Raw genomic sequence first — 21,997 nt, 5'->3', positions numbered from 1 at the left:
TGGTTAAGCATCCAACTTGATTTCAGCTCAGGTCATGATCTCACAGTTCATGGGATCAAGCCCTGTGTTGGGCTCTGTACTGACAGCATGAATTCTCTTTCCCTCTCTGCCCCACCCCCGTTCATGTTCATGCTTTCTATCTCAAAAATAAACTTAAAAAAAAAAAAAAAAAAAAAAAGAATCTCTTGTGAGGGTAAAAGCATTGTGGAAAGGGTGGGGTGGCTAGGTGAGGCTTGGCAAGAAGGTGGTGAGGCCTGGCCCATTGGCCTCCTCTGACCAGCTGTGCAACTCCTTAACCATCCCCGTGCAACATTCTGTCTCATTTGTGGTTCTGCCACCTAGGGGGCCAGTTGATCATATCAAATGCTTCTGTCCTTCGCCACAACTGGCCTGATGCACTGCCCTTGCCATCATGGGGGACCCGAGGATGCAAGTGGGCTCCTCCAATAAACCCTTTCCCACAAGTCACCCCAGCTACTTTAGAGGAGTTCTGCCATGTGCCAAGCATGCCACCAAGTGCCTATGTGCACTTGTTCATTTAACTGTCAATGGAGTCCCAGGAGTTAGGTGTTGGTCCTCCTGTCCTTATCATTTTACAAGTGAAAGAACTGAGGTTTGCAGAAGCTAAATTCCTTTCTAATGTGCTCTTAACCACTATTCTGGAATCCCAATAGCTGACCTCTGTTTCCAATGGTGTCAGAGAGGAGACCTTTTTTTTGTTTTTAACATTTTTGAAGTTTTATTTATTTATTTTTGAGAGAGAGAGAGGCAGAGAGAGAGGGGTACAGAGAATCCAAAGCAGGCACCGTGTGGACAGCAGAGAGCCCAATGTGGGGCTCGAACTCACAAACCATGAGATCATGACCTGAGCCAAAGGCAGACGCTTAACCAAATGAGCCACCCAGGTGCCCCAGAGCTGAGACTTTTTTTTTTGTTTTGTAATTTAACATTTATTTATTATTTTTTTTTTTTAATTTTTTTTTTCAACGTTTATTTATTTTTGGGACAGAGAGAGACAGAGCATGAACGGGGGAGGGACAGAGAGAGAGGGAGACACAGAATCGGAAACAGGCTCCAGGCTCTGAGCCATCAGCCCAGAGCCCGACGCGGGGCTCGAACTCACGGACCGTGAGATCATGACCTGGCTGAAGTCGGACGCTTAACCGACTGCGCCACCCAGGCGCCCCGACATTTATTTTTGAGAGAGAGACAGAGTGCCAGCAGGTGAGGGGCAGAGAGAGAGAGAGAGAGGGAGACACAGAATCTGAAGCAGGTTCCAGGCTCTGAGCTATTAGCACAGAGCCCAACATGGGGCTTGGACCCACGAATCATGAGATCATAACCTGAGCCGAAATCAGATGCATAACCAACTGAAACACCCAGGAACCCCAAGGGCTGAGACATTTGATAAGAAAAGGAAGACTGAGAAAGAAAGTATCTTACCCAGGGTTACATGGAAGAGCCTGGACTAGAACCCTGTCTCCTGACTTCCTGCCCAGTGCTTGCCCACCGCTGCACAGTGACTTTCTGTTTGAGCCAGACTATCTGCCTATCTGGACTAGGCAGCAAACAACTCCACTCCTTCCTTTCTACCACCCCCACCAGTCACGAAATTGAGAGGGTGGGAAAGAGGCCCTCCTTACCTTTCCAGCACCACTCTCTCCGCTGACAATGATAGACTGGTTGACTGGTTCGATCAGGCTCTGGACATTCCTATAGGTCTGTTCACCCACAGCAAAGATGTGAGGCCTCAGTTTCTAGAACATCAAGGAGTAAAAGGTCACATGAGGGAATGACTGTCTCCAAATAGTGGCTGATCCAATGATGGCTGAAATGGGGAGGCTGCCAACAGCAGTACAAGGAGGCTTCCTCTAGAAAAACTTCCTGGCTGTAACAGTGTTAGACCAAACTATGGGACCCCTATGCTGGCTATAATTACCCATCTTCTCTCAGACTGGAAGCAGTGCTGGCCTTGACCAGTCTATGACCTTAACACTCTGTCCTCCCATCTTATCTTAACAGTCTTTTTCTGCTATTTATTATTCTATGTTATTGTACTTTGTAGCATGCAAAGAATTTTCCTACAAGTTACTGCCTAAAAAATCTATGCATTAGGGGCACCTGGATGGCTCAGTCGGTTAAGCATCCAACCCCAGCTCAGGTCACGAGCCTGCAATTCATGGGCTCCAGCCTCACGTCATGCCCTGTGCTGTCAGCTCAGTCTGAAGCCTGCTTCGGATTCTGGGTATCCCTCTTTCTCTGCCCCTCCCCTGATCGCACTCATCTCTCTCTCTCTCTCTCTGTCTCTCTCTCTCTCAAAAAGAAAAAAAGCATTAAAAATTTTTTTTAAAAATCTGTGCATTAGTTACATAGCTAATCCTATTGTATAAATGAGAAATCTGAGGTTTGGAGGGGCTAAATAACCTTTCCAAGGTCTCTCAGCAAGTAAGTACAACCATGTGATTTAAATTCCAAGGCCACTGTTCTTTCCATCAACAGGTATTTAATTATCCTCAATGTGCTGGGCATTAAATCAGGCACTGGGGAAATAGGTAACCATGACTTGGCTTTTGCCTTTGAAGAAGGAGTCAGTCAGTGAGATATGGCTCTCAGAGCAGACTTCCCAAGGAGTCCACTTAACCACACTTGGACACTTAACCACACACGAGCTTCAGGAGGGTGATGCCATCTGCATGATGCCTAGCCAGCCCACCACTGCCCGCCTAGCAATTACCACCTACCCACAGCTTCCTGAAGGGAAAAGGCACCATTCTGGATGGTGTCCGTGCCATCCCTCTGCACCTGCCCCTGCCACCTCTTGCCTGAACTGTTAAAAGCTTCCAACTGTTCTCCCTATATCCTGTTTTACTTTCCTGAACCTAACTCCTCCAGCTCTAGTCAGTCCCTGGGGACAAAGCACTGTAGATTCACTCTGCCTGCTTCAGACCCTTCTGATCTCATCTCCCATCTCATCTACTACTTCTCTCCTTGACAGCAGCCCTCCTGCCAGCACATTTGCTCTTGCCTCTCCCTGAACACATCATGCACTTAAACACCAACTAGCCAATTCCCTGCCTGTACCACCTCCATCCCATCAGCATTTACTCCTCTCATTTTTCTCAGCGAAGAGGAACACATGCAGAGTTTTCTAGGGCAGTCCTAATCACATGTAATTTTCTTCTTTTCAAAAATGTGGTTTATTAAATACACAAATATACCTTTGTAAATTCTTTCCTATTAATAAAGTCACACATAAGACAAAAATCTATTATCCCATACCCTTATTTTAGGTTCCAAACTCAGTTAAACAAGTATTTATAGTATTTATCTCCCACTTTGCACCTACTGTCACGTGTCCAAAATTCAATCTCCTGGTGGGCAGGGCCATGGCACCAGCAGACTCTGAACTACTGCATGGCTGGTGAATAGGTGGATAACGATGAAGATGCTATAAGGAGGCCCAGGGGGACATGGCAGAGCCCTGAGGCCCAGGAAGTGGCTGAGGCTTACCTGGGGCTGAGGAGCAGCGTGGTACTCTCTCATCAGTGCTGGTGAGTAGAGCTGAGGGACAGGCTTGAAGGGGTTCAGAGCCACCAAGGTGCAGCCAGCACTGGTGTAGAACATGTCCGCTGCGTACCGAGCCTGCAAACACCTCAGGACTGAAGCAGAGGCACCTTTAGCAAACCGTGGCTCAAATACAAACATAGACAAACACTAGCCTAACAGAGCTACCTTTGCAATTAGCCAAGTGCCTTTAGATCCCAGCAGCTCCCTGATGAATAGGTCCAAGATCTAATTAAGATGAGACCCAAATCCGGAGCAAAGTCTGCCCTGGGGAGCCTGGGTGCAGCTGCCAGACAGAGGTCTGGAGCAGCCCATTTGGCTCCAGGTCAGGAGTCCTGTCTGCCTTGTTCTGACCAGGGGAAGCTGGCTGAATCCCCACATCACATCTCCACCCTCTTGGAGAGAGCACTTTTTTTTTTTTTTTAAGATTTTATTTTTAAGTAATCTCTACGCCCAACATGGGGCTTGACATCAAGAGTCATATGCTCCACTGACTGAGTCAGCCAGGCACCCCTTAGAGATGGCACTCTTAAGGACAGGGAGGCCCATACCTGTCTCCAGCGTCACAGGATTCACCTTGGTGAGGTCATCCAGCTCGTGCAACAGGGCCTCCCCGCCCAGGAGCTCCTGTAGGTCTTCTCTGAGGGATTTTCCTCCTTGGGCATCAGAGCCTGACCTGTGGCCATTAACCTGAGAGGCCATGAGAAGAGGGCCATGAAAGCTGGGACTGAGACCAGCTGGCAGCAATGTAGGGGTAGGGGCCTATATAGCAGCAAGAGAACAGGCTTCTAGTTCTACTACCTCAGACACTAATAACATAGGCTGGCTGGGGTTCATATTTCAGGTCTGCCACTTACTAAGCCTATGAACCTGGGTAAGCTACTTAACTTCACTGAGCCACAGCTTCTTCATTTGTAAATAAAAGAAAATAAAACCACTTCACTCACAGGGCTACTGGACAGAAAAATAGGAAGAGATAGGGGCACCTGGGTGGCTCAGTCAGTTGAGCGTCCAACTCTTAATTTTGCCTCAGGTCATGATCCCAGGATTGTGCGTTGGGATCTGCGCTGACAGCGTGGAGCCTGCTTGGGATTCTCTCTCCCTCTGCCCCTTTCCCCAGCTTGCACACTCTCTCTAAAAATAATAATAATTTAAAAAAAGAAGAGATACACAAAGCATTTAGTGCCTGGCACATAGTGTGTACTCAATAAATGAATAAATTCTATCCCCTCTCCTCTGGATGAGCTCCAGCTTTCAGGCTGGCCAGCTACCAGCCTTACTAGGCCTGGCAGGGGTGGGGCCCAAGGTTGGGGGCTGCTGTAGGGGGACACACAAAAAAGGAATCATGGTTTGGGCCTTTTTTGAAAGAGACCATTTAGCTTGTGATAAAAAATCAGCTGTGAGGCAGCCCCACACCTTCATCACCTGGCTCTTGGGGCTTAAATTTAGCCTGGCTATTTAATTAGTTTCCTCTGCCCTAGGTCTTTTTGAGAGGGAGACTGGCTTGGAAGTTGGATGAGGTTAAGAATAGGCACCAAGAGGGGCGCCTGGGTGGCGCAGTCGGTTGAGCGTCCGACTTCAGCCAGGTCACGATCTCGCGGTCCGTGAGTTCGAGCCCCGTGCCGGGCTCTGGGCTGACGGCTCAGAGCCTGGAGCCTGTTTCCGATTCTGTGTCTCCCTCTCTCTCTGCCCCTCCCCCGTTCATGCTCTGTCTCTCTCTGTCCCAAAAAGAAATAAACGTTAAAAAAAAAATATTTTAAAAAGAATAGGTACCAAGAGGAAAAGGCCCTTTCTCCTTCACCCTTGCTCATCCTTTACGCCTACACTTTCCACATGTTTTCTCTTTCCATTTTCCTCTCATGGTCCCATTTCTCCTCCTCTCTCTCTGAAGACTGCAGGAAAGATGGGGTGGAGAATATAAGGTAGTAGCACCTGGCTGAAATCTGCTTTTGGAGAAAGGAGTACATGATATGACCTGTGTAGGTTTCCAATGAGGTTAGTGAACATTAAAAGTTCAACCCCCTCTAGCCAAGGTGGCAAGTGTCATCTGAGAGGCCCAGCAACAAGTTTCCTTCCAAAGATATTGCCTGTTTTCTGAATTTGGGCCCACCATAATCCACAAAGTAGATTGTGGCCTCCAGGCCTCTTGGCCTCCAGGATAAATGCTGAGGTCAGAGCATGGCTGGATCCATGCAAATCCCTCTGTTCTAGACGGGTAAAAATCACAATCTGAGCCATCATTTATGATCAGCTCTGATCCAACCAAGGAAGTAGCTAAGTATAATGGTCAAGAGCCTGGACCTGAAAGCTAGATTGCCTGGATTTGAATCCAGATTCTACCACTGCTTAGTTGTACAATGTTATGTAAGTTACTTAATCTCTCTGTCCCTCAATTTTCCTCATCTGTAAAATGGGAATGGTGGTAGCACCTAACTCAGACACTAATAAGCACATCAAGATTTAGAGAAGGCACCTGGCATATGCCCCAAAAGTTAGCTATTATTATTCTTTTAAAAGCAGCTCTTCTTTAATTAGGCAATAATATGTCAAGGCCTAAAAACTACACATGCCTCTTAAGCCTGCAATTCTGCTTTTAGAAAACGGTCCTATGTAAAGGCCATAAGAAGATTCAGTATATATTCAGCTATTTGTAATTGTAAAGCAAACTGAAAACAACCCAAATGACCAAATGGTAGACAATTTATAGTAAATCCTTACAATGAAGTAAAATAGGTTACAAAAAAGTATGATAGCTTCAGATGTTTTAAATATATATATTTAGGGAAAAAATACAGGATATTTTCTAAAATGTTATCTCTGGGTAGTAAAATTATGGGTAATCTTAAGGTTTATTTAGAGAGCGAGAGAGCAAGAGCACATGCATGCATGAGTGGGGAAGGGGCACAGAGAGACTCCCAAGCAGGCTCTGCACTGTCAGTGCGAAATGAAGCCCAATGCGGGGCTTGAACCCATGAACTATGAGATTACGACCTGAGCCGAAATCAGAAGTTGGACACTTAACCAACTGAGTCACCCAGCCACCCCAATTAAAATTTAATGTTCTTTTTGCTTATATTTTCTACACCGCTTATAGTGAATGTGACCTTGAATAAGTCACTTAACCTGAGCCTTATCTCCAAAATGGGGATACAGTAGCACTGTACATATAACATTGTAACTTGTTTGAGGACTAAACAAAATTATACATGTAAGATGCTTAGCATACTATCCACTACATAGCAAGGGCTCAACACAGAGCAACTTGCTAGTATGGTTGTGATGAACATTACTGCTTTAAAAAAAAACAAAAATGTTTATATGTTTTGAAAGAGAGAGTATGCTCGAGAGCTGGCGAGGGGCAGAGAGAGAGGGATAGAGAATCCCAATGCTGTCAACACAGAGCCCAACCTGGGACTTAATCCCACAAACTGTGAGATCATGAGCTGAGCCAAAATCAAGAGCTGGACGCTTAACCAACTGAGCTACCCAGGCACCCCATTACTACTTTCTTAATAAGAAAAAAAAAAAAAAAAAGTTAAAAACAAACAGAAAAAGCCCAGAGCAGACAACTGTCTCACCGACTTCTCTGCAGTCTCAAGCCCATTTCATGACACAAAATTCTGGAAGATGATCAAGTAGTAGTGTCTATTAGGGCTCCCTTGAGGCTGCCTGGCTTCACACTTGGTTATCCTGATTAAGTCTCAGGCACTCACCTGCCTAGGAGTCCACTAGACTGTGAGCTCCTAGAGAGCAGGTATCACCTTAAACATCTGCCTCAGCCCAGTGCCTGGCAACATTTTGTAAAAACTCAGCGAATATCTACTGGCATTCTCTGGACAGAGAGGTGCATAGGAAGGATGATATGGATAGGAGATGGGTGATTTGGAATCCTGCAAGGCTGAGGCCATAGTAGCCTTTTTAAAGAGGCAGAGGCCTGGAGTAAGGGCAGGTTTCATGTCACAATAGCAACCCCTCACTCATGATCCATTCATCAGAATTCTTCTATATTTCCACATAGACATCTTCACCCACATTTTTGCACAAGCTGACCTCTTTGCCTGGACTACTTATTTCCCTTCTCCCCCGTCTACTTCCTACATATTCTTTAAGGTTCAGCTTCAAAGAACACCTCCTCTTGGAAGCCCCAGGCTTTCATTGTACCTCAACAGTTCACGCTGGCAGGGACATTTCTCAGGACTCCCTCACTGGTTCAGGCTTATGAAATCATCAAAGTGCCCTCAGGATTCCCCTACCAATCCCATCTTACCATTCCCAGGAAAAAGAGCTAAAGACCATAATAAGGGAGATTCAAATTAGGTATCAGGAAAAGATTCTCAATGACAAATGAAAAGTGACTGGAGTGACTACATGAAAAGAGAAAAGAAGAAAAAACCTCTAAGGGATCTTTCCCTCCCAGGTCAGGGCAAGTGGAAATTTCACTCAGCCAAGTGACAGATGGGAAGGTGCCTTAGGTGCTTCAGGGCCTAGGTTACCTAAAGGTGAGGTTTTACCTGCTGGAGCATCCTGCTTCAATGTGGTCAGCCAGGGTTCTGGGTCATAGACACAAGGAGTTCTATCCACCTGGTCATGGGGGCACAGGCTGGAGCATGGGTCCAGCAAAGGGCTTAGTTCCAGAGGAATCTGAGAAGAGTCACCCCCAGAGCCTATGACATGAGAGAGAAAACAAGGGCCACACACAGGTAAGGGCTTCTCCAGAGTGACTCACTCTTGCTCCTCGCACCAAGCATGAGGAACTGCAATGAGAACCAGGGCAAGCCCGGGCAAAGAGGAAAAGTCTGTCCTATCCCCTGCCAATTAGGGAACAGGGAAAACTTTTATGAGAACCTCGAGAGGCTCCCGGGGCTCCTTCAGGGCCAGTTTTACTACAGGGGTTTGAGGTAGGGCTACATATGTTCTGAGTCAGTGTGCCATGGAGGATGAAGACACTAGGAGACAGAGAAGTCTCATGTCCTATCCTCTCCACATCCTATTTTAGTATAGTCAGTAACTGATAGAGCAGGGAGGCTGGAGTCAATTCCTGATCCTCTAGGAAAGTTGTTGTAAGGGAGCAAAATCACAGCTCAGTCATTCATAGGACAGCCACATCACCTTCCTGGCCCACCTTGATCCCTCATCTTGAAAATGGGGATAGTAAAATCTACCTTACAAGGTAAACTTCAGGTGGGTTGTGAAGGTCATTGATGTCATGGGAGTACAAATCTGAATATTCACTCAGAGGGGGAATATTGTTAGTACTACTCAAGACAGATAATCCATTTGGGGACACTAATCAGGTAGAACAGTCCAGTGTCAACGTTAAGAAGGCAAGGATTTCAGAGGAAAATCTGTCTCAGAGACGTAGCGTTGTGAGGCTGTACCCAGGCCAATTTCTGAAAAATTGTAAATGACCCTCAGACTCAGAATTTCCCAGATCTCACACCTCCCTAGCAAGAAGGGATGAGGATGAGGGGTGTCTGTAATGAATTAACCCTGGCAGAGGCTTTTTTGAGGCTCTGAATACATCCAGCATTTGAAAGAACTCAGGGATAAGGACTTCACGGAAACTGGAAAAAGGAGAGAGGGCATCAGAAATGTGTTGGGCACATTCACCTTGGACACTAACCATATGGTGTCCAAGAGAGAGCCATGAGGAGGCCAACCAAGACTCAAGGAGAACAAAGCTCTCTCAACTCGAAGCTCATTTTAAGAGAGGATCAAAGGGGGAGCATAATAGGTTGTGGAGTTAGAAACGAAAGACCACAACTCCTGCAAGGCAGATCACACTAGCTCTCTAAACCTTATTCCGTTTACTCGTTGGCAAAAAGGAATACTAATATCTACACCTCAAAATGCCGAGTTAAGGATCAAATGGGCTAGTACCTCAGAAGAAGCTTTGCAAAAGTTGTTTATTACGATGCAGCGTTCGTTCATAGCCAGAGTCAAGTCAGATGAGAGCGGTTTTCTCCAGTTCTCCCAGCTCTTGCTCTCTCCAGTTTTCGCGGTTACCAGCCTAGAATTTCTGGAAAGGGTGTGACCACCGTGGGTAGAACAGCGATGGTAATGAACAGATGAAACACCAAGGCAAGAAGCAACCTGATCACTAGGCTCCTCCTCCCCAGCCTCAGGTTCCTCCTGGGCTTAGAGGGCAGTGGGAGGGCAGACGAGAAAATCTGGGTGAGGGTCCTGGGAACCCAAGCGGGGCCATCCCCAGGTTCACGGCGGGAACCAGGACTTCCTCTCTGGACGAGGTGCCGCTCCGGAAGCACCTGGCACGGGGAGAGAACGTCCTTCCCAGGAAGGTGGATGTGACCCTAGCCAAGGGCGCGGCTACCTTGACGCTTCCCGGTACCAGCCGCCCCTTCCCTGTCCCTAGGAGGACGAGGAGAGGGGCAGGAGCCGGGACTCAGCCTACCAGCTGAGACCTTTCCCCTACTTCGGGCTGCCTCCTGCCAACAAGGTGGAGAGGTGGAGGGTGACCATGGAAGGTTCTTGTTCTTGGCAGGGGCCAGGAGCTGGGCTGCCCTCTCCTGGGATAAGAGACGGTCAAAAAGGAAATGGGAAAAAGGAGAGGAAGACGCCCCCTGTTCCTCAGCGCTCCATGGACAAACCTGCCCCTTCGGGGTCGCAAAACGCTTCGGATCTGGGCTGGGGGTGACACTCACCGGTCCCACGGCTTGAGCCGCGAAGCCGACTGCGAAGGCGGGCGGGCCGGGAGAGGCGGCGGGAAGAGCCTGGGAATGAAAGGGAAGAGGAAAGGGCGGGAGCGAGCCGGGGTGGAGAGGAAGCCTGGGCGGCCGGAGCGCACGAGCTGGCTGCTGCTCTGACACAGTGGCCGGAGCGGGCCGGCTCCTCCCCCGAGGCGGGGCGCGCACCGGCGGCGCGGGGCGCACGTGGCCCGCTGGGGATGCCGGGGTCTGAGTTAGGGCTTCAGGTGGGACAAACTATTTTGAGAAGCTGGGGTAAGATGGGGATGAGCCGCAGGCCTCCCGTGTTCTGGCGGGAGAAGCAGGGCTTCCGGGGCCTCACAGGGCCGTGGGGTCCTTCAGTAGAGGACGCCGTGGTTGAACACTGAGCCGGGGCCTCAGACCCCACCACTCCGACAGAGCCCCGTCAAACGGTTCGAGAGGGTGCGGTGAGACGCGTGACGCGCCTGCTCCGCTCGGGGCTCCTCTGACGGACCGGGACGCAGCAAGCCCACCACCGGAAAGAACAGGCATGGGGAGACGTCGGGGCCGGGAAACTGGCTCCAGTCCTGGGGGCGGGGCGCGCGCGCAGAATCCACCCGCCCGGAAGCGCAGGCGCCCCACGTCGGCCGGAAGCCGGGCTCGGGAGGCGGAAGCGGGTTGCTCCCAGGGGGCTGTGCGGCTGCGGTGGGAGCCTGGCAGCGGTGGGAACCTGGCAGCGGGGCGAGCCTGGCAGCGGGGCTCGTAGAGGGCTAAACTGCCAGGGCGCCGAGACACCGAAGGCACGTGAAGTGTAAGGGCCGCCACAGCCGTGTCAGACGGGGAAAGGACTCCTTTATTTTTAAAGGCCAGTTTTTAAAAATTTTTTAATTTGAGAAAGCAAGAGAAAGTGCACGTGAGAGGGTGGGGGGACAAAGGCAGAGAGACTCTCAAGCTGGTAGAGTGGAGCCAGCCACAGGGCTCGATCCCACCACCCTGGGATCATGACCGGCCTGGAAATCGAGTCCGAGCTCAACTGACTGAGCCACCCAGGTGCGCGCCCCCACTAGTATCGGTTTGTTACAGTGAGATATTGTTGTTGGCTCAGACCATCAGGCATGTATGCATTCATTTGTTCAACATGGTTCTGGTTTAGTCAACAAACTTCTTCCTGTGTGCCACTTTTCAGACACTGATACATGACAGAAAGGTGTTTTACATCCCTTTGAACCACTAACACTAGTGTGTGCCATACACCCATGCCTCCCTGCCCTCGCCCCTTTCCCCAGTATTAGCATCCATTCTACCTATCTACACCTTAACCTGAAAACTGGTTAAAACTGGCTGTAGGGGCGCCCAGGTGGCTTTATCGGTTGGGCAGTCAACTTCGACTCAGGTCGTAAGCTCGCAGCTTGGGAGTTCCAGCCCCACATTGGGCTTTCTGCTCTCAGAGTGGAGCCTGCTTCAGATCCTGTCTCCTTCTCTCTCTTCCCCTCCCTTGCTCGTGCTCTAAAAAAAAAAAAAAAAAAAAAAAAAAGTATGTAAATGAGGTAGAGAGACTCCTGGAGCTCTGGATGTCACTGGAGAACTAGTATTTTGTACTGGAGGCAATGGGTTCAGAGAGGCTGTTCACACAAACCGAAGTACTCCAAGGTGTACTTAAATGCCTTCTCTCCCTGTCCCTCTTGGCTTTGACTTGAAGTCATTAGTTAGGTGTATTCAATTTGTATTACAAAATCTTAATGACTTATCCTATACTTTGTAATAGGAATTCCTAGCTGACTGATAACATTTTCAGGGGTTATATCCGAAATTGCCTTTTGAGTCTGCCTTATACTGAGAATAGCTAAAGGTTTTTAACCAATAATTTCATACTAGTAGTATGACATTCTTTTCCTGATGTGTTAGTGTTAGGTTTCTTCCCACAATCTTTGGAAGGAAAATCACAAATTCTAGTTTCTGCTCTGATTTGAAATCATTACAGCCTAAAGTTCTGCTCTGAAACCTAAGAATAAGGGTAAAATCCAGTAAGGTTCATATATATGTCAATTCCACAAGAACTTTGCTTTTCCAATGCATCCCTTTGCTCATTTTCACAGGAAGAAGGAAAAAAATGTCTCAGAAGCAGATGAAGGAAGCTTTTGTCAGTAACCACAATGGAACCAGCGTGCTGGAAGTCACCCAGGGCTTGTGTTTGCCTGCACTCTGTATCGTGTGCAGAGGGCTCCTGATCATTCTCTCACAGCACTTGTGTTCTTCACATACCTGGAGAACTAGATTCTTCATTGACTTTGTTTCCCTAATAATTCCCCTGGTGGCCACTTTGACCATTTTGTCTTCATTTGTCCTCCTTGAGCACCTTGCTGTAATTATCTGTGGGGCAGGGCTGTTCTATCAAATATACTGCAGGAGAACTTGTGCCAGAATGCCTGTCCAAAAAATGATTGAAAAATTCTTGAAAATCAGTCTAGAATCTGAATACATTCCAGCCATCTCTTGTTTCCGTGTAATTAACAGTGCATTTACTGCTATTGCCATTTTGGCTGTGGACTTTCCACTTTTTCCCAGAAGATTTGCCAAAACTGAGCTCTATGGGACAGGAGCGATGGATTTTGGAGTAGGAGGTTTTATTTTTGGGACTGCAATGGTTTGTCCAGAAGTTAGGAAAAAATACACAGAAGAGTCCAGATTTTATTATCTTACAAAGTCATTGTACTCTGTTTGGCCATTAGTCTTCCTAGGAATAGGACGATTAGTCATTATAAAAGCCATAGGCTATCAGGAACATTTGACTGAGTATGGAGTTCATTGGAACTTTTTCTTTACCTTAATAGTTGTGAAACTGATAACATCATTGCTTTTGATTATTTTTCCTCTCAATAAATCCTGGATTGTGGCAATCAGCATTATTGTGTTATACCAGCTGGCCCTTGACTTTACCCCACTGAAAAGGTTAATTTTGTATGGCACTGATGGTAGTGGCACAAGGGTTGGTTTATTAAATGCCAACCGAGAAGGAATAATTTCTACCTTGGGGTATGTGGCAATTCATATGGCTGGCGTGCAAACAGGGTCATATATGCTTAAAAAAAGATCACATGTCAAAGACTGGATAAAAGGAGCCCACTGTATTTTGCTGACAGCTATTAGTCTCTTCATATCTCTCTACATAGTTCAGGTAAATGTAGAAGTAGTATCTCGGAGAATGGCCAATTTAGCCTTTTGTATTTGGATAGTTGCTTCTAGCCTGATCCTTCTTAGTAGTTTATTACTGGGTGATATAATTTTGAGTTTTGCCAAATTTCTAATTAAAGAGGCTGTGGTACCATGTTCTTGGAAACTGATCCATTCGTCTGTCACAAATAAAAAACATTTAGAATCTCTGGTCTCTGAAGCTGAAAGAAAGGAACCCAGTCTTTGTTTAATCACAGCTATGAACAGAAACCAGTTAATTTTTTTCTTGCTGTCAAATATAACTACTGGTCTGATCAACCTGTTGATAGATACATTACACAGCAGTACTTTGTGGGCCTTATTTGTGCTCAATCTCTATATGTTTACCAACTGTTTAATTATATATGTGCTACACTTGCAAGATAAGACAATAAAATTTTGGTGATCAGTATGGGTAGGAAGTACCTGTGTTAGAGCAATATTTTAATGAGGAAGAATATTAAATGTGAAGAAAATGGGCTTTTGGCAACCCAGTGTTAACCATATTTTTTTCAACCCTCTATAAATGATGCTTAATGTTTTATTTTTTTTTTTATTATTTTTTTTTAAATTTTTTTTTTCAACGTTTATTTATTTTTGGGACAGGGAGAGACAGAGCATGAACGGGGGAGGGGCAGAGAGAGAGGGAGACACAGAATCGGAAACAGGCTCCAGGCTCTGAGCCATCAGCCCAGAGCCTGACGCGGGGCTCAAACTCAGGGACCGCGAGATCGTGACCTGGCTGAAGTCGGACGCTTAACCGACTGCGCCACCCAGGCGCCCCGATGCTTAATGTTTTAATGTGTCTCAACACTATATAAAACAAACCAATAGAGAAACAAGTCTTGTGACTCATTAGAATATTTATTAAATTTCAGTATTTTAAAGAAACTGCAGTTGTGACACTGAAAGATTGGAGGGTGAGGGGGATTTTTACTTTCTATCTTCTTACATACCATTCTGTATTTTTTTATTGTATGACATAACATTTACATGAAAACATCTCAATGTGAATTTATTGTATGACTTTTATAATAAAATTTGCGTGAAAACATCTCAGTGTGAATTGTGGAATTGTCAACACTTCTTTACTTGCTCAGTTTTAACCTTTTAAAAAAGCCTAAGTATGTGAAAGCAAGTGTTTATAATCAAATACTTAAATACTACAAAGTCAGAAAACAGTTAAATGCTCCAAATGGAATGAATTGTATGATGCAGTTTACATGCCTAGTAATTATGAGACAATAGTTTTACTTTGGGACTGATTATTTTTTTAGCCAACTCTATGCTAGGAATGATAAGCAGGTTTCCTGATATCTTGGAGCTTGCAATCTAGTGGGGAAACAGACACTGAACAACAATTATAAACTGTGTTAAGTCATGAAGTATGGGTTGCCAAGAGTGTCAAACCAAGAACTGACCTAGTAGAGTCAAAGTTTTTCCCACAGATGGTATTTCTTTAAAGATTTCATTTTTAAGTAGTCTCTACACCCAATATGGGGCTCTAACAACCCTGAGATCAAGGGTTGTGTGCTCTACAGACTAAGCCAGTTAGGTGCTCCTAGATGGTATTTTTTTGAACTAGAGTTGATGGATGGTCTGAGGACCATGTTTGTGGTTAAGGGAAGGGGTAAACAGCATTCTAGGTAGAATGTATCCTTCAGCAAAGGTCCTGAGTTGGGAGGATAACTAGTACATCTTGAAACTTAAGGCTGGAGTTCAGAAAACAGGAGAAAGTAATAAGCTAGAGAGACAGGCAGGGGCCTTATCTACTATGTTAAAGGGAAAGAGAACCGGTGAGAAAATCATGTACTAGGCTGATTTAATACAACTAAGCTATATTAAAGTTTAATATCCTACTGAGAATTTGAGTCATTTAAAAACTCTAAGTAGATATTTGAACCAGCTGTTCAAAATGTTAAGATTTTAAAAATATAAAATTCTTAGTTTCTGATTATAATGTTCCCTGTATATTGTTTAAAGTGGCGGGGGAAAGGGGCGCCTGGATGGCTTGGTTGGTTGAACGTCTGACTTCGGCTCAGGTCATGATCTCAGTTCATGGGTTCGAGCCCTGTGTCGGGCTTTGTGCTGACAGCTCAGAGTCTGGAGTCTGCTTCACATTCTGTGTCTTCCTCTCTCTCTCTGCTCCTCCCCTGCTTGCACTCTCTCAACAATAAATAAATGCTAAAAAAAAAAAAAAAAAATTTTTTTTTTAAGTGGAAAAAAAAGAACTAAAATCTGCCTATTGTTTTCTATTTTCAAGTAGAAATCTGATCATTATAGAAATAGGCAAGGGTCAGAATGCTCAAGTTAATTTTATATTTGGTAAGCAACCTGGATTATTTTTGTAGTATGGGTGGAGCCTCCTCTAACATCAAATTTTCAATTTTCTGTTTTGATCAGCTGCCTCTAAATTAGTTAAAAATTTATTCCTTAAGTCGTTAAATATGACTATTACACTAATTGGTTTACTTCAATTTATTATGTTAATGGCTAATTTAGTATTTATGTGGCATTTTTGCTAACTATAATCAATGATATTTGGAATTAATCTATTATTTTTTTTAACTTTTTAATGTTTATTTATTTTTGAGAGAAAGAGAGAGACAGAACACAAGCAGGGGAGGGGCAGAGAGAGAGGGAGACCCAGAATCTGAAATAGGCTCCAGTCTCCAAGCTGGAGAGCTGAGGAGACTCTAACAATATTGTTCTCTCATTAAAAAAAAAAAGTAATTTAAATTATTTGATGACTAAATGATCACGTTGTCTAACTGGTCTGCTGCTTCTTGTCAGTAACTGCTCCTTCATTCTTTTCCGGGTCTTAAATATCTCTCAAGTTTATGTCTCACAATTACAGATAATGAATCATAACTTAAAAGAACAAAGTGTACTCTATGTTTTTTCCACCTCTAATTATGAAAGTCATGTAAGAGAAAGCTAATGAAATAGCTTAATAAAAACAAAACAATTAGTAAGAAAAGACCATGCTGAGTTGGTTCTAGTTTATAGAAGAGAAAGAGATCGTTCATTTATTGAGCTCCAATGTACCAGGTATAGATACTGGGGAAACGAAAAGTAAGACAAAGTCCCTGCCTTCGAGGGGCTTATTATTTTAACTTGTAGACATTATTTTCCCTTTAAAAAAATTTAAGTGGAGGAAATGTGTCTTTTTTTTTTAAATTTTATTTATTTTTGAGAGAGAGAGAATGTGTGCGAGCAGGGGAGGGGCAGAAAGAGAGGGTAACAGAGGATCCAAAGGAGTCTCCACCCTGACAGAGAACCTGGTGGGGAGCTGGAACTCATGAACCGCAAGATCATTACCTGCATAGAAGCCAGACAATTAACTGACTGAGCCACCCAGGCTCCTTGTGTGTCTCTATTTTCAACAGACACAACAAAACTTCCCACTGTCAGCTCATGAAAAAGAAAACCAAATTCACAGATCCTCAGATTTGGACAACCACGGCAATTTAAATAAACTTACATTCTGCTATTGATTTTACTACCACATGAAACAATGTGGTTATTATCATGAAAACAACGATGTTATTCTAATTAGCTAATTTTCAACAGTCAATTTTTTTGAATATTTTTAAGTAATCTCTATACCCAACATGTGGCTTGAACTCACAAACCCAAGATCAAGAGTCCCATGCTCCACCAACTGAGCCAGCTAGGTGACCCTCAACTATCAATTTGTGGAGACAGAGAAGGAAGGGGGAAAAAGCAGAGTATAATGTGGTCTAGGACCTTATTCTATCGATGATCTTAAGGAATTGACTCATTCCCATGACTTTAAATTACCCAACTTAAACTGGAGATACCTACCAATATGTATCCATAGCTAGCTTGTGTTTGGAAGATAGCAACCAGTTTTATTTTTATTGAGCATTGATGTCCAATATGATGCATAAATCATACAAAGTTTTATTTTGCTCCCCAGGAATTTATGTGTGGTCTATGAAGATAAGAAATAATATAAGGAAAAATTAGGTCCTCTTCTTTCTCTTAAACCTAAGTAGCTTGGCAATAGTCATATCTCATTCATGCTTGAGTTTTGGGGCTGGCTCTCACACATTAGGGACCAAATAAGAAAAAGAATGGTATTTTGTTGATGATTTATCACCTCTCCATCACTCCAACTGTTACTAGGTACCAGCAAAATGTCCTCTGCTGTTGACTGCCTTCTTTCCTGGCCTTTCCAATCCTTCAACCTTGTATTTCACAATGCCTATATTGAAATTTTAAAATAGGCAACAAATGGCTTTTTTATGTAATAACTTATTTTGTCAATTAGAGTTAAGTTCTCTAAAGGTTCTTAGGTTCTAAAGGCTCTCTAAATTCTCTAAAGGCTCTCTTCATGACTTAAGTCATGAAATATTTGCTGCAGCAGTATTGGTTTTAGCTGAAGCTAGACCAATAGTGAAAATGAGTGCCTGCTCTAAAATTAAGAAGATACATAGTTAAAACTTTTTATTAAAATTTTTTAATGTTAATCATTTTACAGAGACAGAGCATGAGTGGGGGAGGGGCAGAGAGAGAGGGAGACAGAATCCCAAGCAGGTTCAAGGCTCTGAGCTGTCAGCACAGAGCCGGAAGCAGGGCTTGAACTCACAGACTGTGAGATCATGACCTGAGCTGAAGTTGGACGCTTAACCGACCGAGCCACCCAGGTGCCCCCCCAATAGATAAAACTTCTAAAAATTGTTTTCCAGTGAAACAATTTTTAATTTTGTAAATGTTACTTTATTATTTTTTAAAGACAGCACACATGCACGCATGAGTGGAGGAGGAGCAAAGAGAGAGAGGGAGACAGAGAATCCGAAGCAGGCTCCAGGCTCCGAGCTGTCAGCACAGAGCCCAACACAGGGCCCGAACCCACAAACCATAAGATCATGACCTGAGCTGAAGTCAGATGCCCTACGAACTGAACCACCCAGGTGCTCCCAGTGAAATAATTTTCTAAGCATTTCCCCTCAAATATTGATTTTATCATATTTGGAGCACCCAAGCTATATCACCTTACTTGCTTGAGAAAGAACAACTTATCTAGCACATTATCTACCTTTTTAACTTTACAGTAAGTATTCACTGACTACCTAAAAGTATGTGAAACACTGTCCAAAGATACTAAGCAGTGTGTTTAGTGGATGTAAAAGACAAACCCAGGAGCACCTGGATGGCTCAGTCAGTAGAGCATGGGACTTTTGATCTCAGGGTTGTGAGTTTGATCCATGTTGGATGCAGAGATTAGTTAATAAAAGACACATCCAAATCAGGGAAAGTAATCGCAGATGGAAAGAGACTGTTGTGGTCTCATCATGTTTTATATTTGGGTTTTAATGCCTTTTTAAGATTTAAATCCCCAGGGTGAATACTCAGTTCTTTGCTAGTACCCAGTGTGTGCTCAATAATGAAGGTAATTAAAATCAGCACCTATATATTGAGCTTGTCATCTTCAATGTCCTTTACTAACTACAATCCAAAGGAAGCTTAAAAGGTATAAAGCCGGTGGGGGGGGGCGGGCACCTGGGTGACTCAGTAGGTTAAGCATCCGACTGATGGTTCCCGCTCCAGTCATGATCTCTCGCTTTGTGAGATCAAGCCTGAAATCAGGCTCTGTGCTGACAGCACACAACTTGCTAGGGATTCTCTCTCTCCCTCTCTCTTTGCCCCTCCCCCACTTGTGCTTTTTCTCTCTCAAAATAAATAAATAAATAAAACGAGGTATAAAGTAGGTACATTAATTTAGTCTTTATAAGAGCACCTTTAGATCTTAAAACCCACAGTATTTTTTCCTAAGAGGAATGTTTTTACATGAAACATCCAAAAGTCCAGATTTTGGCTATGTAATCTAACCTGTCAAAAGGTGCACGCACTTCCTATTTGTCTATTGGATCCAAGCTATCATATTGTTCTGCTCTCCTAACATGGCCAAAAGACATAAATAATACTCACTGAATAATCACACCGTTGGGACTGAACAATGATTCTTTCCGTTTATTATGTCACCTACCCTAACAGTGACAACACAATGTCATAAGTCAACATGGCTAAAGATGCACTGTGGGGTTTTTTTGTTGTGAGTCTCTAAGATTTCAGGTGATGACCAAAATACTTTTTATTTTTATTTTTTTATTTTTATTTTTCAACGTTTATTTATTTTTGGGACAGAGAGAGACAGAGCATGAACGGGGGAGGGGCAGAGAGAGAGGGAGACACAGAATCGGAAACAGGCTCCAGGCTCTGAGCCATCAGCCCAGAGCCCGACGCGGGGCTCGAACTCACGGACCGCGAGATCGTGACCTGGCTGAAGTCGGACGCTTAACCGACTGCGCCACCCAGGCGCCCCTCAAAATACTTTTTAAAGATCAGTATCACTGCTCTAGCATACTCTACCAGGAAATATAGATCTGTCATCAGTATTAGTTTTAAGAGCAACAAATGGATTTATCCCTAAAATCGTCAAGACTTTAATAGGCAAAATACTTCCCAACAACTATTTTGGTTTTACAACAGGCCTCCAAAGCCTTCAAGGTAGAAAATGAGTACGTGGTGGCACGCAGAGTGTAGATGAATCGTCTTTACAGCGGATCTGCTTCTCAGAAGAGGGTCGGGGGAAGGGCCTTTGGCCGGTACCAGTACTTTGCCCAAGGGAATCCGTGTCCTGAGTCCCTGTTAATATTAACCGGGCCCAAGAAGTTTCTCTGGCCAGGCTGCACACCAGGCCACTGTCCAGATAGTCTCCTAGTTGCCTCTAGTGTAGCAACTAGAGCACTAACCTATCAGCACTCTAATAGTTTCCCTCAGTGGGATCTTGACGCAGTCTCAATCAGGGAAGCAGTGATGCGGCAGGCCCCTGGTCAATCAGGGTGTCAGGGAAAGCGGCGTCAAGTGCCTGGAAACCAAGCTCAGAGTTTGTCTCTTACTGTCCAGGCGCTCGTCTCCCCTTCCCTCACTCTCGCTTTCTCCTACCGCTGACTGCGAAAGCCTCAGCTCCTCCCCACTTACCGAAGTCCTCCCAGGGCCTCGACCCTTGGGTCGGCCCTGAGTCAGCTCGGCTCGGCTCCTTTCGGCCCTCGGGAGAGCCGTTCCCAGGCCCCTGCGGCCAGGGACAGAGATTTGGGCCTACTCACTCCTGGCAACCCTACTTCGGATTTATTCGGGTAGCTAGACTCGGGGGAAAGGGTCGGTAACACGTTCTAGGTACCCTGGGGACCACCCCACCCCCTCCACCAGAATTTCGAAAGAGGCGACCCGGGAGCGTCGGTCTACAGTATCGCGAGAGAAGGCGGGGCTCCGCCCAGCGTTCTCGGCCCCTCCCTGCCCCACCCTCCCCACGTCCCCCGCCCTCCCTCCCCCACTCCCCGTGGCGCGAGCGGCTGACTGAGCCTGGAGAGGAAACGGCATTCGGAGCCGCGCTCCCGCCAAGGCCGGCCCTGACGCGGGCCTCGTCAGCCGGTAACGGGGAGCAGAGGTGGGGGTCAGGGAGGCGACCAGGAAAACGGTGAAGGTCAGAACCGAGAGGTCTCTTCCGAGGAGGGTGAGGAAGGGGTCTGCGCCTCCCTCTACAGACTCCGCAGAGCTGAGGCGGGGTCGACCCCTCCTAGGGGCGGGGTCGTGCCGGGCAACTGCAGCCCTGGGGACTGATTGGGCGGGGCGCTCCAAGAAAGGGGAGGAAGGGGTCCCCGGCGGCGGAAAGTAGGAGGTGGGCTGTGGTGCTGAGGCCGTGGGTGGGGTCCTAGAGCTGGGACTCCGGTGACGGGCTGGGGAAGCCCCGGGGCCGATGGGTCCCTTCCGCCTCTCCTTTGGACCCTGACTGGAGGCCGGCGGGGGTGGGGGCTGGGGAAGGCAAGAGGCACGAGGGGGCGGGTCCCGGCACTGCTCGGCGCTGATTGGCTCAGCGCGTGTGGAATCGGGTGATGGGAAACGCAGTCCCGCTTTCCCGTGCCCTCCTGCTCTTCTCCCCCCCCCCCCCCCCCGTGGCGAAAGTGCTGCGCGGCGGCGGGTGCTTACGCTCGCGGGGTTTGGCTGTTGCAGGCAGGAGCTGGGAGGAGGCGGCAGCGGCAGCAGCAGGAGCAGCAGCAGCAGCGGCGGCAGCTGGGAGGAGGTGGTGACGGTGGCAACGGCAGCGTCGGGAACGATGGCGCGACTGGTGGCAGTGTGCAGGGACGGGGAGGAGGAGTTCCCCTTCGAGAGGAGACAGATTCCTCTCTACATAGACGACACTCTCACGGTGAGCGGGCCGGGCCGGGCTCGCAGCTCCCCTGGCAGCTGTTTCCCCTCCTCCCCCTCCCCCAGGCCGAGCGCTGCGCACTGGAGAAAGAGTGTGTTGCAACTCCTAGGCGAGGCCTTCTCTCCGGCAGGCCCCACAAACTCGCCTTTGCAGTGTGTCGCACGGTAACCTCTGCGGGCTCCTAGCCCAGCGCTCCGTAAGCATTTCGAGCCTCTCTCGCCAGGTTTTCCTTCCTTTTTGAACCCTCTTCCTTTCCCCTGCCCCTTTATGAGACGCTGCTTTTGCCAAAGCATGCGTCTCGGAGAGGGGTTGAAGGATCCTG

General features: G+C 46.3%; 3 protein-coding genes across 15 annotated transcripts in view; 2 read left to right on the top strand and 1 right to left on the bottom strand.

Annotated features, from left to right (window-relative positions):
- Positions 1–10,830, bottom strand: part of MYO19 (myosin XIX) — a 32,412-nt gene extending 21,582 nt beyond the window's left edge. For 2 of the 6 annotated variants that reach the window (XM_086686745.1, XM_086686748.1), the window contains exons 1-6: positions 10,227–10,830; positions 9,445–9,583; positions 8,076–8,228; positions 4,116–4,254; positions 3,511–3,659; positions 1,644–1,757 (exon numbers count right to left, since the gene is read on the bottom strand). In XM_086686745.1, coding sequence (XP_086542871.1) covers positions 1,644–1,757; positions 3,511–3,659; positions 4,116–4,254; positions 8,076–8,087 — 414 coding nt within the window. In that variant the 5' untranslated portion in view covers positions 8,088–8,228; positions 9,445–9,583; positions 10,227–10,830. Of the gene's footprint in view, positions 1–1,643; positions 1,758–3,346; positions 3,419–3,510; positions 3,660–4,115; positions 4,267–8,075; positions 8,229–9,444; positions 9,584–10,226 lie in introns of those variants that run through there. The other 4 variants (XM_025915781.2, XM_086686747.1, XM_086686746.1 and 1 more) reach the window with 3 other exon arrangements.
- A 113-nt stretch (positions 10,831–10,943) lies between these two features.
- On the top strand, positions 10,944–13,861 carry PIGW (phosphatidylinositol glycan anchor biosynthesis class W). 2 transcript variants are annotated; one of them, XM_086686751.1, is made up of 2 exons: positions 10,944–11,094; positions 12,326–13,861. In XM_086686751.1, the coding sequence occupies exon 2, from the start codon at positions 12,340–12,342 to the stop codon at positions 13,843–13,845; it is 1,506 nt and encodes a 501-aa protein (XP_086542877.1). In that variant the 5' UTR covers positions 10,944–11,094; positions 12,326–12,339; the 3' UTR covers positions 13,846–13,861. The 2 variants fall into 2 exon arrangements, with proteins under 2 accessions (XP_086542877.1, XP_025773956.1); XM_025918171.2 differs by having other exon boundaries at positions 10,944–11,279.
- Positions 13,862–20,789: 6,928 nt separating this feature from the next.
- GGNBP2 (gametogenetin binding protein 2) overlaps positions 20,790–21,997 on the top strand; it is a 34,895-nt gene continuing 33,687 nt past the window's right edge. For 2 of the 7 annotated variants that reach the window (XM_086686740.1, XM_086686735.1), the window contains exons 1-2: positions 20,796–20,982; positions 21,480–21,675. In XM_086686740.1, coding sequence (XP_086542866.1) covers positions 21,583–21,675 — 93 coding nt within the window. In that variant the 5' untranslated portion in view covers positions 20,796–20,982; positions 21,480–21,582. Of the gene's footprint in view, positions 20,983–21,479; positions 21,676–21,997 lie in introns of all 7 variants that reach the window. The other 5 variants (XM_086686742.1, XM_086686741.1, XM_086686739.1 and 2 more) reach the window with 4 other exon arrangements.

Source organism: Puma concolor, chromosome E1 (assembly GCF_028749965.1).
Source record: "Puma concolor isolate L17-30 chromosome E1, mPumCon1.1.hap2, whole genome shotgun sequence".
Classification (NCBI taxonomy): domain Eukaryota; kingdom Metazoa; phylum Chordata; class Mammalia; order Carnivora; family Felidae; genus Puma; species Puma concolor.
The sequence above is the reverse complement of the archived record's forward strand: the minus strand, read 5'-3'. Positions and strand labels throughout refer to the sequence as shown.

Excerpts from the sequence above, each read along its gene's own strand:
- PIGW (XM_086686751.1), top strand. The coding sequence starts at position 12,340 with ATGTCTCAGAAGCAGATGAAGGAAGCTTTTGTCAGTAACCACAATGGA.